Source organism: Protopterus annectens, chromosome 2.part0, assembly GCF_019279795.1.
Source record: "Protopterus annectens isolate FY-2018-M chromosome 2.part0, PAN1.0, whole genome shotgun sequence".
Taxonomy (NCBI): domain Eukaryota; kingdom Metazoa; phylum Chordata; order Ceratodontiformes; family Protopteridae; genus Protopterus; species Protopterus annectens.
This window is the reverse complement of record NC_056728.1, coordinates 1,542,255,089-1,542,275,023: the sequence shown is the minus strand read 5'-3', so window position 1 is coordinate 1,542,275,023 and position 19,935 is coordinate 1,542,255,089. Positions and strand designations below refer to the sequence as shown.

Here is a 19,935-nt window from a genome sequence, read left to right as displayed (position 1 = left end):
TGTTACCTTGAGATCATTCCAAACAGCAAAGAAGTGATGGTCATCCATGCAACTCTGAGGTCATCTAATGCACTACTTATCTCCTTTGAGATATTAGTGATAATAACTTGGAATTTGTGACAAAGGTGAAGAGTCTGGACACAAATATTTAACTGCATGCAGATTACATATAGGCATTTAAGGACCACATATCAGCTGTAGTAAAACTGTATTTCTAAAACACCTCCAGAACTATCTTTTTTGCCCAGTGATTTAACAGCAGTGCTGCTTGCCCTGATGTTTTCACAACTGTATTATTGCAGCACAGTTTGCCTTGGGCATGATGATGCTGACTTCCTGCAACTTCAGTGGATTAAAGTTCTTCAGTGAGAGTGTTAATTTACCACATTGTAAACATATCACCTGTGTTTTGTGGACTTTGCTTAGGCAGTCATGATAGGATCCATGTAGAATCCTTGTTCTCTCATACTGTTCCCTATAGCCATGTCCATCAGCTATGCTTATCTGGAGTGGGGCTGGTAATGATTCTCAGGATCTTCTACAAGATTTTTAGTCAGCATTCTTTTGTTTTACAAGTGTCTGTCTTGTTCATAGGTTGTTACTAGGCTAACAACCACTAGGGCCCTTACAAGCCTAGCCATGCACCCTAAACCATTTGGGTCCCAAGTGTCATGGGCATCTATATGGAAGGGGGCATGTCAGTAGGGAGGTAACTAAGCATTTGTAGTGGGGTATTAGTTAGAATAATACTTTTCTTATTGGCTGTCCATAAGGGATGCGGGAGATAGACTGGGGTACATTTACAATTTCCCATCCAATTGTCAAGGTTTCATTTGAATAGGGTCAGGGAAGAACTCTGTTTTACATGGATTGGGATTCTAATCCATAGTACAGGGATCATTTGGGACACATATCGGTCTCTCTAGCACTTTCTGTTTATGTCACAAGTGAAGTTCACATTCTTGTATCTAGTGTTTCTGGTGCTGTTTATTTTGTGCATGTGCAACAGATCCATCAGGACTGGGTTTGAGGAAGCCCTTTAATCCAGGAAAAGACCCCCTCTCAGCAGCCTATAGAAGACTGAATAGAGAGACATATCTTACATAGCCATTAGGCAGTCAGTGTAGAACAGGATATTCATGCCCTGAATTCTCATGGTGAGAAACCTTTGTGGGCATTCCACCTGTTGTAAGTGTCTGGTTCAATGCATGCCAAAGGGGGCATTATATTCAATGATGGGTCTAATAAGGGCCAAGTAGAGTGGTACTATAACTTCCTTGGACCTGAATGCAATACCCTTACCAATAAGTTGGGTGACATAGAATGATTTTCTTATTATCTTAGCTACATGGTGGTCAAAGCCTGATTGCTGTCTACATATGCTCCAAATTCCCTTACTACTGGTTTGACTCATAGGGGCATTTTATCGATGGACTAATTAACCTGGGTAACAGTTTTTCAACGGACATTATAGTGCATTTTTGGCATTGAGTTTTAGGCCATGGCTTTGGCACTGGTCATTTGTCTGTGTTAAACCCACTTACAAGATGTTGGTGTCTTGGGGAGAATCAATAATACCTCCCAGTTTACTGCCGTCTGTGAACTTGGTGAGCTAGATGCCTTGAACATTTGTCTTGACTTCTGAGAATTAGATGGCCAAATAGGAGTGGGCCCTGACCTGAGCCCTGGGGTACTCCACTGGTGACAAATCTCTTGGTGGAAGTGGTCTTACTAATCCTGACTTCTTGAGTCCTGTCTGTGAGCCAGCTGGCAATTCAGCAAATTATGCAAGGATTTATGCCTAGCTCAGAGAGCTTGTCAACAATGCCTGAGTGGGGTATTATACTGAATGCCTTAGCCTGGTCACAATACATAGTATGGACTGTTTTACCCTTGTCCATTGCCTTGGTGACCCTCTCAAAGAAGTCTGCCAAGTTAAGTAGGCATGACCTTTCCTTAAAAAGCCAAATTGGGATTGGTCCAGTGTCTGTAGGTTGCCAGTGCCCTTGTTTATCATTTTCATGATAATTCTTTCCATGGCTTTGCATATTAGACTTGTTAAACTGATGGGTCTGTAGTTCCCTGAGTTGGTTGATGGTCCACCCTTGTGGAGAGGAATGTCTGTTGTGGTCCTCCATTCACCTGAAATGTAGCCTGTTTCAAGGCTGTAGTTGCAGAGTACCTCAAGTGTTCCTGATAGGTCATGTTTTAGAATGTTCAGGAGGCAAATGTGGATGTTGTTGGAACCTACAGAGGTGGTGTCCTTGGCTTTAGTGAGTCCTGCCAGCACCTGGTCACTGCTGATAGCTGGGAGAAGTATGTTAAAGGGGATTTCACTTGGTGGAGCTGGGGAGAGTGGTTGTAGAAGTTTGAGCTGAATATATCAGCCAGTAGATTTACTATGTCACGCTGAATGGTGAAGGTGGTACTGTTCACCATCAGTTTAGCATACTGCTGTGCATTATCTCTAAGGTTCCAGACATAGCTAAATAAGGTCTTCTTGTTGTCCTTAACCTGCAAGGCTATCCTGACCTCATAGTTGGCCTTGTTGGACTAAATTAGACCTCTTAGATTCTTGTTTAGCTGTATAAGACAGCACCTGTCTTTAAGAGAGTTGCTCTTGCTGATTTTGGCCATGAGTTTTCTTATTTTATTATATACCCTGGTTAGGAGAAGATTCCACCAGTAAGGTTGTTTTGAGTTTATTTCTGGTAGGCAAGGCAGTTTCTATAGGACTCTGAATAATTCTACATAGGTAGCTGTGGTTTCTGGGTTGGGAGAAGCCTTGAATTTCGACAAACTGCCAATTAATAGGGTGTAGTTTGCCTTTTAATGGCTCATAACTATTATTGATTTAGCTGGATTTTTTGGGTTGATTTTTTTTTTTAACTTCAAATGAGACAGCTTTCTGATCCGACAGCACTAGTGAGGATGTGACATGGGGGGGGGGGTGCAATGGTCTCATGTTGTTGAGTACCAGATCCAGTATGTTTGATACCCTGGTTGGAACATGCAGTATCTGTTTCAGGGTGTTCGTGTTAATAAAGTCCAGGAAGTGCTGTGCCTGTGAGTTTGAGGCAGTGTACATTTTTCGGTCTATAGAAGCATAGTTAAAGTCACCCATGTACCACCCCAGATCCCCACTTGTGATACTGAGGCATCATTTAGAACAGCAGTAAGGCACTATCATTTTAACATGGCTTTTGGTTTGAATACAGCAACATAATTTGTATATTTATTGCATCTGTGATCTTGACTGTCATTGTTTTTTTATTGTGTGAAGTGCCACTGGTAAGAACTTAAAATATTTAATTTTTCTTTTTTGCCTGTTTGTTTTCCGTTTGACATGCTTGAGACTGGATTAAAGTGAAGGAAAAGCACAGCATAAAGACAAACTCCTGACATTGGCATGAAGTTAGAACAAAGTAAATGTATAACAACATAGCTTAATATATTTATTTATTCAAACATTGTTGACTTGGTTAATCAAACTAGGCCAGTGGTATCTTTTAAGTGGCGACCCAAAGTGATATTCATGTTGCCAGTGGGAAATTTGGCCAGGGCACTTCCTACTTTTTTAAGTACAGTAAGATATTTTACATCCACCTAAGCTACCACTGACTCGAGCAAATGGATCATTGGTTTAACATCTTATCCAAAGAACAACACAATTAGCAGTGCAGCACTCCCCTTATACTGCACTCCGGTGTCACTATGGAAAATTAAAGCAAGTCCCTGAGCTGGGAATAGAACCCACTTTCTTACGATCTTATAAAACCAAAGGCATGTATGCTACTGTTGATCCACTTACATTGCTTTAAGGTAAGCAATTCTGTATGTAGTCAAAAATAACCTCCAGGAAAGATATTTTTAAGAACTGTTAATGGCAACTGGCCATAATTATTTGCACTATTAATTTAAACTGTGAGACATGAAAGCATGTGTGTTATTGTACATTATCTTTACTGTTAATGTCAGCTGATGCACACTGTGAGTAAGTAATGTTATTATACAATAGTACACAGTCCCTAAAGGCTTTATTGCTCTTAAGCAATGAATCATTTGTAAAAATAAATATTAATACTATTGCATCTTTAAAAAGACCTAGACAATGTTATTATTCAGTAATGTACTCATTATGGTTTGACAAAATAACCAACCATTCTCCTGGATTTATAGAAATTGCATAATAAAAAACTGTTAATAATGGATAGTAGACAAATATAAATATGTATTCCTGAGCCAGATGATTTGAGAATTGCACCAGTAGTTTAAAGCTGTCTGGGAGCAGATTTTCTTACCTAACAAGCCATAACTTTCTAGAAGAAATCTTCAAGGGCCTCACTAATTTTTTTTTCTAATTTTAATAAAATGCTAGAATGAACTTAAGAGCTCAGCCATGAACCTAAGTTCCTGTGAAATGTATTTATTCTGCCACTGTTATCTCTATTCCCACTTCTTTCAACTTCTGTTTTTTAATAGGGCACTGTGAGCTGACTCGACTCCTTATATACTCAGGTTGTAACCCAAGACAAAAAGATGCGTTTGGTCAGGTGAGTTTGCTTTCTCTTCTTTCTAAGTTGGGTGCCACATAGCTTCATTAATGTTTTTGTGTGTGTGTGTGTGTGTGTGTGTGTGTGTGTGTGTGTGTGTGTGTGTGTGTGTGTGTGTGTGTGTGTGTGTGTGTGTGTGTGCGTATGCATATGTGTGATTGACAGTCATCTGGCTTCTTTTCTATCTCTTGTAATCATAATTATAGGTTGTTACACTGGAATGCACCTACATAATGCAACCACACAAGTCTGCTTTCCTCTGAAAGATTGAAACTTGACGCTGCTCGGGTGCCACTCCTTTCCAGAGTAATAAGTGGTTTGTTACCAGTGAAAAATATACTTTCTAGTTACTAGAGCAACTGCTAACAAACAAAGCTATTTAGGAGTAAATGCCTAAAGTATATAATGTATCTTGCAAGATTTGAAGCTCTGCCATTCAGTTTAAACAGTAGTGAGATATACATCTGGGGAAACAGCCATCTCCCATCATGCTGAAAATTTAAATAAGTCAAGTTCAAGGTAACTAGAACTATTTTAAGTATAGCCTGCCCTGTTCTGGATGAGTGGAGATGGTTGGTTTGGAAGATAACTTTGAATTTTGACACGTGAGTTGCCTAGCATTTACTAAATCACTGCAGGATGAAATAAACCTATTTTAAGTAATGTACAGCACAGCAAGTCAGCGTGCCTGTATTTCCGAATGTAGTTGTATACATGTATGTGACTGGCATATTTGTGGATTTATTTGAAGACAGACCAATAACAATAGTATTTTGGACCAAATGTAATTTTTAATATTAGCTTTTGAGTGGAGGATAAGTGATGTGCAGAGTGCAAAATTAGAGTGAAGAGGAAACATAGAATGGAAATTGCAACTGCAGAAATAAAGCAGAAATACATTTTGAAAGAATAAAAAACTGTGTTCAGACATGCCTGCAAAAGTCCATTTAAAATTAGTGAAGCAAATACCATAGAAAACACATCTGAAATGTCAGATAAAGCGTGTCTGATATCCAGAAAACCAAAACAACCTCAAACTACACCCAGAGAATGTCAGTATATTAAAATAAATCAATGGGCATGATAAAGTCTGAAATTAGTAAGGTGTTACAAATGAGTATAGTATTCCTAGATCACTGAGCTTTCACACTCTTTCTCTGGAGAACAGTGAGGAGTGTGAGTGTTTACAAGGCTTTGCAGTGCATGAGCAAGACTAAAGAATGCAAGGATATAAGGATTCCAAGACCCAGGAGAACTGAAAGTATCACGCTAAGGAGAAAAGACGCAGGTGAAACAGACTAAATATTTGATATGACTATGACACAAGGGATTTGGAAACATGAGGACAGAGACTTGTTGGACAGTAAGTCATTAGTTAATCAATGGCATGCTTGAGAGGGACTATTGTCCACAGAGTGACAGAAGAATTTGCAGGAGGTAACCAATCAGGAAAAGGATTCTAGCAACAGGCATAGCTCTGTCATACTAAATGATACTGATTTTCACACAAACTCTCATTTGTAATATGCTTTCAGAACATTTACAAAAATGAACATTTTCTTACAATGTGAAATAAAGAATTAAGTCATTGCTTTATATATAGTACATGCATAAAAATGGAGCAGAAAGGTCAGATACGTTATGTATTCATTCATGGAGGTAAATGAAAGACTAAAGTAGTAAACCCAGATCACTGTCCAAGGTGCAGAAGGCAGCCCACAGAGGGATTTCAGCCATTTTCTCACTGGTACCTCAGTATACATGTGTATGTGTATGTGTATATTTGGTTACAGATCAATGAGGATGGCTTTATGACCGAGGCTCAGCTGCAGCCAGCATTCGATAACATTATACACAGGATGGCAAAGGCTAGATTATACTAACATTATGTTTGAAGGATAGGGAATATTAACAGATGTGTTACAGAGTCTAAGTGCTTTTTTTATGAATGACCTTTTGTCCCGAATTGTATTAGGAACACAACTTGTACTAATGCATCATTGTCAAGGTACCTAGAGTAAGATTTTACAGCTGACAGTAGGTCTTCTTTTACTGTTTCACAACCACAACAGTCACTGGACACTTTTTTTTCCCATTACACTGCAACACAGCTGCAGTGTACCTTATATCATTCAGATATCAAATCCCAAACAAATTGCTGACTTTTTATGGTATATGCTCATGTACTGGATAATTGCTATAAATGTAAGAAAAGCTAGGGTACCATAGTTATTTTAAATTGCACTGGAAAATAGCAGGTCTAGACTTTTATTATAGAACATTCCTATTGTTTTGACTGCATCTGCATATCAGAAAATAAGTATAGGTGCTAGTGGTCACAAATGAAAATATGTCTTAACACAAAACGGAGATTGGCTTGCTTATCATATGTTAATGATCTAGGTTATAAAAACAGTCAAGACTTGTCAGGTCAGTAGGCAGAACATGTGCTGAGCATGACATAAACCACTGTGGCCTTCTACAGAGTTGAGTTAAAGAGTCATGGTGCAAAGAGTATTGCTTCCAACAAGCAGCAGTTGCAGTAATCATCAAAATTTTGTTTCTACTTCGATGGCTTCAGCACCTAACAAGTCATATTTGCTAGGCATATTAATCAAAAATGCTTTCAAAGCAGTCTGTGACCTAAGTCCCACCATATGACGTCATAAGTCACACATTAAAAAGTAACTAGGTCTTCAAATTCCCCTTCTCCATCTTCTCATCATTGCTGCAAGTGTATTTAGGCCATCCTCAGACGTTTGGTTTTCACAACTGTTAAGTGCTATTTTTTGTTCTGGAATGTTCTTATTGTGTGTACTAGTGTACAAAGTTTATTTTGTTGATAATCTTCACGGAAACATATATAGAATAAGTGTGCTTGTGTGAAGCAAATTAATGCTGAAATCCTTCTTCAAACAGCATTTATTTTCCTTAGGACCTTAACCAGCAGAAATATGTTTGGTCTTTTTTAACACTTTCTGTAAATGATCTTAAGGAGTGAAGAAAGGGATATAGGTATTTCAAGGATTAGGACAGAAATCCCGGGAGAGAAGTTGGCATTAATGTTTTTGTAATAATGGCATTGGCAATGTCTTTTGGGTGAGAAAACGTATCATTTTGAATAAGTTCAGAGGAATGTGGGGTACTGTTCCTTAGTTTTCTAACACAGGAAATTAAGGATTTATAATTACCTTTGTTTTCAGAGGCCAGACAAAGTTTATGGGCTTCTTTTGTGGACCTGATAGTGCCCTTCATTTCTTCTTTATTTTATTTTTTTTCTTTTTTGTAATGCATTTGATATTATCCTTGAGAATAAGAGTTTTAGATCTACTAATAGCTTAAGGAATTTCTTCCCTTTGTTCTATTGTTTATTTATGTTGGTGAACTACCAGTACAGTTTGTTTTTTAATTTCCTGCTATACTTATTTTTGGTGGGGACTGCTAGCTCTATGCATTTTTCTAAATAGGTGTAGAATTCCTCAGTGAAGCTTGCTGCTATATCGTGGTCATTGGAGTTGCAGTCGTAAGTGAACTTTCATATTTCATCATAGAGCAGGCTGAGGTTGGCACGTTTCTAGTCTTTAAAACCAGTGGGGTTTGCTGTAGGTATTTTTAGGAGTTTAAAGGAGAAGGTCACACGTTTGTGGTCAGATTTCACCAGGTAATGAGATGCCAGAGGTGTAAGACAAGGAGCAGACATATTTGTAAGAATTAGGTCAAGAATGATGTGTCTTTTAATAAGTTTATTTACCAACTGTAGAATAATGTGTGCATTGTAGCTTTAAGAAACATTTCTAAGACCTGAACATGCATATAAAGAGCAGGCATGTACTAGCTTCAATGCCATTTTGTGAGCACAGTCAGAGTGTGAACATCTACGTATGTATGAGACAGCTAGTTTGAATATATGTTTGTGTTTGTATATAATAAAGTTACTTGAACAGAACCCATAATGTCCGTCTACTTCATCCTGACTAGACGAGCGACATCAACTAATTAACGGGATCTTAATTACTAAGTTTAGAAGAGTTTGGGAATATCCTACATTGGAGGTGCAAGTGTCCAAGTTTACTGAAAGCTAGGTAAAATGGACCAAATAATGAAGTTTTTGCAAACAGGGAGATCATTTAGAACACTCAAGAATCTTAAGTGGTCATCAGAGGACAAAGAAGGTATACAAGCTATAAGCTGATAATTACTCCTATCTAGATTGATCTGTATTTCAATAAGTTCAGTTTGTGGATCCTTAGGGAAATACCTAGAGGTAATATGCTCCTTGGTAAACGTGGAGACTCTACTACTGTAGCTGCTAGATGTGAAGGCATGAAAATCACAAAAACCTTAGTATAAAAGGAGTGCTCTCCTCTCATTTAAACCAAGTCTCAGTAACTATGCAGACACGGATGTTTTCCAAATACCAGAAGTGCCTCAAGATTTAATAATTTGTTGTTTAAACATCTGGCATTGAAGAAAACTACCTTAATGTGATTTGATTTTTTGGGATTGATATGCTAGTTATATTGGAATGTTCATCAACTGGACCCTACCTAAAAAAAAGGCTCTAGGGACAAAGAAGGTTTTAGCCAGTATGTGGAGCCTTAGAATGAGAGGTGCAGGCCACTCTTAACAAAGCAAACTGGACAGTCAAGCATCTCATCCCATGCTGACAGATCCTCCTAGAATGACACCAGCAATTTAAACAGTTATTTTGCCCATTAACTTTTCTCTGTATTTTGGCACCTTTTGATGTGAAGGAATGATTTCACTCAGGACTACTATTCTACCTGCATTAGTAACATGCACAGAAAATTCTGACATGTCTCTCTGCATGTCCTTCTGGGTTTTACATCTCAAGTCATTCACACCCACATGTACCACCTACCATGTTGTAGTCATATATGTCAGGATTTAGGCTGCTTTGGGCCCTTGTAATATCAGAGATCCTGGCATCCATACCTCTCAACTGTACAGATTTTTGCAGAATGTCCAGATTTTGGCCTCAAATATTTGATCCATTTTTCATAAAATTGTGGTTTTCTGGCAAATTATTGGTAAATCATTAAAGATTGAAGTTTGAAAATAATAACAGATGTTTGAGTTTCAGACTTCATATCTTTCAGAAAATTCATGCTAATGCAAAACCTGCTATTCTATCAACTTTCTAAGTTTGTAAGAACAACATTTAAAAATTGTCCCTATTTTTGGGCCTTTGTCCCACTTTTATTTATGGCTTTTTCCAGATATCTTACCTTAAGAGGTTGAGAGGTATACTGGCATCTGAAAGATGACTCATTATAATTCTCTCCTTTTCTAGTGATAAGTAAATGTGCCTGACAACAGAGTCACTCAATCAGTAAAAATTTTTGTTGCTATTATGGTTTAAAGTTGCAGAAACTGAGGGGGGGATGTTGCCTATGATAACTGTATGGGAGATATGTATAAGATGGACGAGTGACCTCATTTTTGCTGAGACTTAATCTTCCTATTTCTATGACAGTTTGGGAATAATTGTTTTATAGCCTCAGCATAAGACATTTTGGCATGATCACTGAAGGATTGTGATATATGGGTCTACTTCATTTGATTGACAGACCATTTGATCGAAACCCAATTGATCGAAATTTCATTAGATCGAAAACCAGTATTCAAGGCATAAAAGTGGGATTTGTCCCCCTCCCCAATGTTGTGCAACCCTGGAGTTGGTATATATAGTTGGGGGTGTGAAGCCGCCCACCTAGTTTCCTTTAAAAGAAGAAAATAAAACAAAAAGTATACATTTTAAACGCGCCCCCCCACACACACACCCCTAACTATATATACCAACGCCAGGGTCGCACGACATTGGGGAGGGGGACAAATCCCTATTTGCCTTGAATACTGGTTTTCGATCAAATGAAATTTCGATCTAATGGGTTTCGATCAAATGGTCTGTGATCAAATGAAGTAGACCCATAGATATATATATATGTGTATATATATATATATATGTGTATATATATATATATATATATATATATATATATATAAAGCTCATAAGGCAGGTTTTTAGATGAGAGGAAGGCTTCCAGATTAATTAGGTATTTACTACTGTCACAGATGGAATCATCAGTGTTAAGTTTAAGTTCATTATCTGCACACATAGGGCAGTTTGCATAATGTCTCAGAAGACTTCTTCTTTCGGCTTTTTCCCGGTTAGGGGTTGCCACAGCAGATCACCTGTCCGCTCATGATTGACAGTGGAGTTTTTACAGTGCCGAGGTGCCAGCCTGGCACCCAACCTTCCACAGAAGGCACACACATGCACACCTAGGGCCAGTTTGGAGTGTCCAATCCACCTACAGCATGTCTTTGGGATGTGGGAGGAAACTCACGCGACCACAGTGAGGACATGCAGACTCCACTCAGAAGGAACCCCAGCCGAGAATTGAACCAGAGAACCTCTTGCTGTGAGGTGGCAACGCTAACCGCTGCACCATCGTGGCCACCCAGAGTAGTTACCATAATAGGGATAAAAAACTGGTAACAGAGTTGAAACTAGCAGGCTGTCTTTTTGTCTTCTCAAGCTCTTTGGTGTTTCGGCAAATAAAGTAAAAGCAGCAAAAAGTGTATGTAACTGTGACTGAATGCTCACCACTGACTTATAATCTTGTTCCAGGTGTTGCAGATGTTAAAGTAAGATGAAAAAAATGGTTTCCTACATCTAGGTATTGCACTGTGCACTAAGCTGGTAGGAAGAGAGGGTCTCAAAAGCTTTAGTGGTCAAAAGGGAAGAACTTACCAGTTTGATCTTCTGTTGCTCACAGGTATAAGCAGATGAGATGGTATGAGATGAGGAGCATACAAAGACAAATTTACAGTAACAGTAAGCAGTTCAAATCTTTAAAAGTGCAATATGGATTGGTGTGGTGGACACTCAGGACACTCAGGGAATATAATGGGAGGGCAAATGTATTTGAATAGCTTAAGGGGAGTGACTTCACAAAATGATTCTTTTGTGCATGCTAACAACAGCCAATAAAAGTGGAGCGGGAGGGAATTTTATGGTTGAATTAACGTAAGTGGCAGACAACAAAAAATACCCTGGGTTTACAAACAGAACAACAATAGACTGGGAGGGTGCAAACATTCGTTAGACACTTATCTCTGCTGTCGAATGGCCCAGAGCTGTCTTAAAGCAATCACAGCTCCTGATCTAACCTGGCTGTCTCTTTTCCCACAAGGTAGAAACCATGGTTTAATTCAAACAGTTTGACTACTCAAATGACAAAATGTCATGCAGCTATTTACTGAAATTACTGATAGGCATAAAGGGCTTAGCTAAAGCAAGTAGAAATTGTTAAAATAAACATAACCAGATACATTTAGTTTTGTTGTTGAATGGCCTAGAATTATCTAAAACTAGTAGCAGTTTAAAAGAACACAAGAATAGGGTAGAAAGCTGAAAACGTCTTCAAGCACTTAGCTCTGTGGTGAAATGGCCTTGAACTGCTTTAAAGTCATCGGAACTCTTTGAACTAACCTAGTTCTCATATCTCTCACAAGAAAGAAACCAGGGTATAAGTCCAACAGTTGAACCAATTAAATGGCAGCTATTTGCTGGAATTAGTAACTGTAGGTTTACAGACATTAACTAAAACATATGCAAACTATTTAAACAGTCAGTTTTATGTAGACATTGTCATAGTTCCAGTACTGTAGGCCATCTGTTCCCAGGTGGCTTCTATCTCCACAAAGTAACTCAAATCTGATCATGACAGAAGCTTTTCAGATGTTATTTCTACACCATGTAATGCATTACAGCAAGGGGCTAGCTTAATGATTCTTCCAGCACTGCCTCTCTCTTGTAAGGGATTGACACTTCCTGTTCATTTCACAGTATTCACTAGACACTTCAGGCCACTGTTCCTCACTCCAGACTGTTCCTGGAAATCCATATAGAAATATCTGCCAGTTTTCTTCTGTCTTCAAGATCACAGTATCAAAAAGCATGGATTACAACTGTCACCCAGACTTTTACACAGCTAGTTCATTGAAACAGCTGACAGACAAATACAAACAGCAAGTGGTGATGCCTGGTGTTTTAACTAGAGACAGCGACACCTAATAGTGCCATAGTAAGCCACACAAGCAGTGATGACTGCATGTATTTCTCTATTACTGCCACATTCACTGAAATTCTGCCTTCTCCAACATGGTGAAAATGTTGGACCAGTGGATGCCAACAGACAACAGAATACCATATTTCTGATGCTCATTGGAGTAGAACTTCCCTGCAAAACTTCCAAGGGGATGTTATTGGCCAAAGCGCATCAGTAATAGGTTCTCAGAAACCAGCTTGGGTTTGCTCTGTGTCTGACTCAAATGAAAGGCATGTCCAGATTTTATAGTACCCTTTGTATCCTTCTGAGGACCCCTGCTTTAAGAAGGCCAGCAACTGACTCAGACTGCATCTACTTAGACCCAGATGAAGCAAGAATTACTTAGAAAAAGAATAGTCTGGTGTTAAAGCACCCAGGCATACTCCATGGATTATCTTCCTCATTGACATTCCTTCTCAGTGCTACATGCTTTACCTGAAGGCACCTGGAAGCATTTATATTAATGTATCACAAAGTGTGCACTGTTAATTTTTCCCTAAAGCATCACCTGGGCATCAGAATTTGTGACTAATTCTTACATAATTTCTGTATCTCAAGATGTTACAGAAGTCTGAAACATGAATATTTTATCCAACAGGAAATGAAGAGTCATGAACCAGTTATAATCTGATTTTAATATAACACATATATCTCTAAATAACAAAACCAAATGTGAGCGCACCAACACAGCTGATGAAAATGTATTCAAATCCAAAATATTGTTTTCCAAAACTTTTTCAAAAACGTTATTATAAAAGGATGAGCGCTTTTGCGGTGCTGCCGCTTCTTCAGATCCAAATAAACTTTAACATAAAATCAACAATTTATACAGATTAAAATCACATGCTTCCTGTAACCAATTAAACAGACTTAATGTCTCTTAATCAATGTTGTTTTAAGGGGAACGCTTAAATTCAAGCCCGGATTCTTATGGGCTTGTAAAGCAATAATCTATTTAATCTATAAGTTTTCCAAGTAATTATTTATATCTCCCCTTCTCTTGTTAACTCTAGCCTGTTGTAAAGCTCTAAAATAAAAAGTGTTATGCCCCGTTATATCGGCATGTGTTGCTAATGCATTGGTACAAATATTGTTCCTTATGTTGCCAATATGTTCTAAAATGCATTCCTTGAGTTGACATGTGGTTTTTCCCTATATAAAAACAATTACATTGTGTACAGGTTGCCAAATATACTAGGGTATTGCTATTACAGGTTGCAAGTAACCTAGGTATAAATCTTCTTCCCATATTAGAATAAATAAATATTTGATCTTTAACAATAAAAGAACATGCCTTACACTTCCCACATGGGAAAGTTCCCGTTCTATGCATGGATTCAGCATTGGTATTTCTTGGACCATAGCAGAGCAACCTTTTCAAATTCGTATTAGTTCTAAAAATAAAATTAGGGTCCTGTCCAACCATATTTCTAACTTCATCATCGGCTAACAAGATGGGCCAATTCTTTCTAACAATATCCCAAATCTGATGTATATTCCTGGAATAAGTAAAAAACATCCTAGATTTCTTAGTAATTGACACAGAGTTGCTATGCTGACCTCTCTTGTCTCTATGCCTATCTGAAAAATATGGGGCCCTTCTATTACCCCTATAGGCATCAATTTCTGTGAGAACATTACCTGTTAGGGTTTCTAGGTAGCCCCTGTTCGAAAGATCGTGTAGTAACATGTGAATCAGTTCATGCATCTCTGTCATTGGTGTTGAGTCGAGATAGCCTTAGGGACTGTCCTTTAACTATATTTGAAAAAAATGTCTGGGGGATGTATGCTGGATTTATGCAATTCATTATTTTTCCAACATGTTTTCTTAAAAAGTTTCATATCTAGCCTACCTTGGCTATTCTTATACAGAGTGATATCCAGAAAAATCTATGGTAACCCAAGACCATTCTACAGTAAATCTAAGAAAACATGTGGTAGTCTCTGTACAAGAGATAAATTCAATTGTGTGATGTCTCCCTCCCACAACAAAAAAATGTCATCTACAAATCTACTATAATGGACAATGTATTGTTGGTATGGATTGGTGCCAAGGATATACTGTTCCTCCCATTGTGCCAACACTAAATTAGATTATGTGTTGGCACATGGGGTGCCCATGGCTACCCCTTATTTTTGTATGAAATAGCTGTCCTCGAATAGAAATATGTTGTGATTCAGAATTAAATCTAATAATGTGCAAATCACAGTCACTGTACTATGGCTGTAGCGACTATGATCTGTCATAAACAATCTGACAGAGTCAATCCCTTCTTGATTTGGGATCACTGTAAATAGTGTTTTAATATTGACTGTAACCAACATTTGATTTTTTTTTTTTATTTTATTTTACATTTGTTGACCGGGCTAGTCCAACTGGATATATGTCCATTTTCAGCAGAGGCCCGGGGAGAAAAGCTCCGAGTCAAAAATATTAATACACATTAAAAAACATTTAAAAAAATTTTAAAAGAAATACAGATTTAGCACAGAAAAATAATAATATCAATTAGCATATTTTTACAGTAACAACAATAAGCAATAATTACAAACAGAGGGTGTTCAATTGGGGATGAATGCAGAAAAGTAAGTTTAAGAAAGATTTTATTCAGGATAAAAGAAAGTACTAGGAGCAAGTTAGTTACAAGTTAGGAGCAAGACATTACTTTTAATAAATCAGCCTTTTCTACTCTGTCAAATAATTTGGACAGAAAATGTTGTGTATCCTTCAAAACTAACGGGGCTTCCACTAGTAAACATTTAAGCTTATTCTCAACATATTGTGGCAGTGGCTCAGTAGCCCAACCTTGTCCAGAGACTATTGGTCGCATGGGTGGTCTCTCTAGGGTCTCATGAATCTTAGGCAACCCATTCAAGATGGGAATTAGAGGATGTTCCACTATAAAAAACTCATATAAATTCAAATCTATGAATCCACACATCAATAAATCGTAGAAATCATTGCAGAGGGTATAAATACTTCTGTCTACAGCATGATTATCTATCTGTAAATATGTGTTACTGTCCATTAACATCTCATTCATCCAAAGTTCATACTCAGATTTGTTAAGGACAACAATCGCCCCTCCTTTGTCTGCTGGTCTAATGCTAATAGTATCTAACATCTGTAACTGCTTCAGAGCTTCTGTCTCTTCATTATTTAAATTAAAAAAATGATTTTTAATATTAACAGAAGCACTGTAAATATCTGTTTCACAGACTTTAATAAAAAGCTTCTAATGTACTAGATAAGGGCGGATTGTATATGCAACGTTTACGGCAGCATTTGACATTGGTGTTAATTTGAGCATTAGACTCACCATGTAAACATTGCAGCATAATGTTCCTTGCAAACAGTCTCAAGTCCACAATTATTTCATTAAAGTCCGATCTTCTCGCTAGCACATAATTTAGACCTTTATTTAAAAGTGAGAGTGGAGCAGTAGTTAGATTGACATCTGATAAATTAAAAACAAGTTGGTTATGATTCTCTAATGCCGGCGTCTGGGTCTCGATGAGCTGTCCCTGGAGGCCTTCCTTTTCTGGCCGTCTCTTATCTGCGAGCACTCTCTTCTTAATGGTGTAGGTAACTGCACTGGAAGAGGTAGCACTGTGAATGGATTCATAGAAAAAGGAAGTGTAGGCATCCCAATGTTATGTTGTACTTCCTTGATCTTACTACGAGCACCAGATGGATGAAATTCTGTTTGTGGTTTAATGTTATTCACACTGTTGCCATTATCATTCATTTTCTTAGCATTATCTGGTTGTTTTACTTCTGCCACTGCTATATCTGGTTGAGAGTCTCTCAAAATTAAAGCAGACTCTTCCTTGTTAACAGATTGCTCATCAGCATGCTTCACCAATTGTGTATTTGCAACATTGGAGTCATTGCTCTTTGGCCAAACAAAAATGTGACATTTGGCAAAGTCAGAATAGTCTCTATACAACTTTTTCTGTTTCTATAACTTCAACCTACACTCGTAGACTAGTATATCAGCACAAACATTATCCAATTTCAGCATAAAATCTTCATCTGGATAGTCTGATTTTATTTCTTGTAAAATCCGCTCAGTCTCAGCTCTCAGTGACATTTCCATAGGCATGAAATAATCAGCAAGTAGTTTCAGATAACTAAAACACAGTTCTAAATTGAGTCGCTGCCATTGAGAAAGTAACTCTGGTTCAGAGCTAGCTTGCGTAGGCATCTTAACAATTCTTAGATCTCTCAGTATTATCTTATATTCAAGGCAGGTTTCTAGGTGTGACCTCTGCCATTCATACTTTTTCAGTTTATACATTAAACTCTCAAACTGCTTCAAGAGGCTTAGAAAGTCAGACATATCTTCTGGCTCCTCAGAGATGTTTTCATCATGGGCCTTTATGTTAAGACCCAAAAAAGGATTGAGTTGATTACAGACATATTTAATATATTTCTCCAGTCCTTCTTTCATTGTTGCTTTAGTTCTTAATGCAGAATTATCCAAATTCATATCTAAGGAAGTCGCTAACTCAGCCATGTGCATTGTTGTGCCAACCAAATAATCGAGTGTAGAAAAGAAAAGCACACGCATCTGCCAAAGGTTGCTCACACTACTAAATAAAGTCCAAGTAACAAAACCAAATGTGAGCGCACCAACACAGCTGATGAAAATGTATTCAAATCCAAAATATTGTCTTCCAAAACTTTTTCAGAAACTTTATTATAAAAGGATGAGCGCGTTCGTGGGGCTGCTGCTTCTTCAGATCCAAATAACCTTCAACATAAAATCAACAATTTATACAAATTAAAATCACATGCTTCCTGTAACCAATTAAACAGACTTAACGTCTCTTAAGCAATGCTGGTTTAAGGGGAATGCTTAAATTCAAGCCCTGATTTTTATGGGCTTGTAAAGCAATAATCCATTTAACCTCTAAGTTTTCCAAGTAATTATTTATATCTCCCCTTCTCTTGTTAACTCTAGCCTGTTGTAAAACTCTAAAATAAAATGTGTTATGCCCCATTATATTGGTATGTGCTGCTAATGCATTGGTACAAATATTGTTCCTTATGTTGACAATTTGTTCTACAATGTGTTTCTTGGGTGGTTTTTACTTATTCCAGTAATGTACATCAGATTTGTGATATTGTTAGAAAGAATTGGCGCATCTTGTTAGCTGATGATGAAGTTAGAAATATGGTTGGACAGGACCCTAATTTTATTTTTAGAACTAATACGAATTTGAAACGGTTGCTCTGCTATGGTCCAAGAAATACCAATGCTGAATCCTTGCATAGAATGGGAACTTTCCCATGTGGGAAGTGTAAGGCATGTTCTATTATTGTTAAAGATCAAATATTTATTCATCCTAATACTGGAAGAAGATTTATACCTAGGTTATTTGCAACCTGTAATAGCAATACCCTACTATATTTGGCAACCTGTACACAATGTAATTGTTTTGTATTTAGGGAAAATCACACGTCAACTCAAGGAATGCATTTTAGAACATCTTGGCAACATAAGGAACAATATTTGTACCAATGCATTAGCAACACATACCAATATAACAGGGCATAACACTTTTTATTTTAGAGTTTTACAACAGGCTAGAGTTAACAAGAGAAGGGGAGATATAAATAACTACTTGGAAAACTTAGAGGTTAAATGGATTATTGCTTTACAAGCCCATAAGAATCCGGGCTTGAATTTAAGCATTCCCCTTAAACCAGCATTGATTAAGAGATGCTAAGTCTGTTTAATTGGTTACAGGAAGCATGTGATTTTAATTTGTATAAATTGTTGATTTTATGTTGAAGGTTATTTGGATCTGAAGAAGTGGCAGCCCCGCGAAAGCGCTCATCCTTTTATAATAAATTTTTTGAAAAAGTTTTGGACGACAATATTTTGGATTTAAATACGTTTTCATCAGCTGTGTTGGTGCGCTCACATTTGGTTTTGTTACTTGCATCTTATTTAGTAGTGCGAGAAACCTTTGGCAGACGCGTGTGCTTTTCTTTTCTACACATATATCTCTGTCATCAGTAGCTGTTATGAGATTGTAACGTAACAATACTGAACTATGTTTTTAATGCACAATCGGTTTTTCATTGTGTAACATGTACTTCTTGCTTTGTTTCTGTCCAATGCCATGGCTGAAAAGTTCAAGATTGTTCAGCCCAGTTGCTGCTTATTACAGTTTAAAATGGTAAATTACTACAAAATGAGGAAGAGAGGCAATATTTCCTTGATCCTTTTTATCATGATAGTAATTTAAATGAAATCACAAAGACTTTCTAAAGTTACCAGGTATTATTTGTATCAGGTTTATATGGGGAAGTGCAATGAAGTTGTTTTATATCCAGCACATTTAGTCTTCATTGCTATAGCTGTATTAAATAGGGCAGCAGGTACAAACGTTTATATTTCCTGTTGTAGCTATGCCAGCAAATCAGCAGATTAAAGAACCTAAAAGTGAATATTATGCTACCCTCATATTCAACATCATTTTTGTTGATTTTAATCATGTCTGAAGCATTAGATAAGCATGCATCAACATACAAGAACATAATATATTTTACACATATTTAGAACATCGTCAGATACTAATAGCTCTGTTCACTGGTCAAAGGTCTTACAATATCATTTTATCAGACATGTTATTTATTTATTTATTTAGTGGTTGATTAATATGATCCATCTGGACATTTTTCAGCTACAGTCAGGTATCATGTAAAAGCATGGCACTATCTGAAAGGATTATCTCAGAGTTTATCTGAAAATATTTATCAGTAGTGGGACATGCATATGTAAATGAATTGTAACAAAATTTATGAATCAGTATGCAAAAAAAAATTAATATTCTGGTCTCCAGTTTACAGAGATGATCAAGATATTTGCCCCTGTATCCTATGGCAAAATCCCAAAGATGATTTACTCAAGGAAGATTCAAGGGATCTATGAGATGTAATTTGCACATTTTTATTCCAAAAGCCCTATATAAATCTTATGAGGCTCTCAGAAAATATAAATAGCTTGAAATAGCTTGCTGGAATTTTAAATAAAAAATCATAGCTGGATATATTTTGAAGATAGAGCATATATGTAAATGTATATCCGAATATATTATTTTTTGGAATGCACACAAAGTTTTTTCTGTGTGTGTGTGTGTGTGTGTGTGTGTGTGTGTGTGTGTGTGTGTGTGTGTGTGTGTGTGTGTGTGTGTGTGTGTGTGTGTGTGTGTGTGTGTGTGTGTGTGTG

The 19,935-nt window shown here is 37.3% G+C and overlaps 1 protein-coding gene across 1 annotated transcript in view; it reads left to right on the top strand.

Annotated features, from left to right (window-relative positions):
* Positions 1 to 19,935, top strand: part of LOC122793540 (probable protein S-acyltransferase 23) — a 711,842-nt gene that overhangs the window by 69,273 nt on the left and 622,634 nt on the right. Inside the window, exon 4 of the mRNA XM_044061673.1 lies at positions 4,483 to 4,553. Coding sequence (XP_043917608.1) covers positions 4,483 to 4,553 — 71 coding nt within the window. The remainder of the gene's footprint in view (positions 1 to 4,482; positions 4,554 to 19,935) is intronic.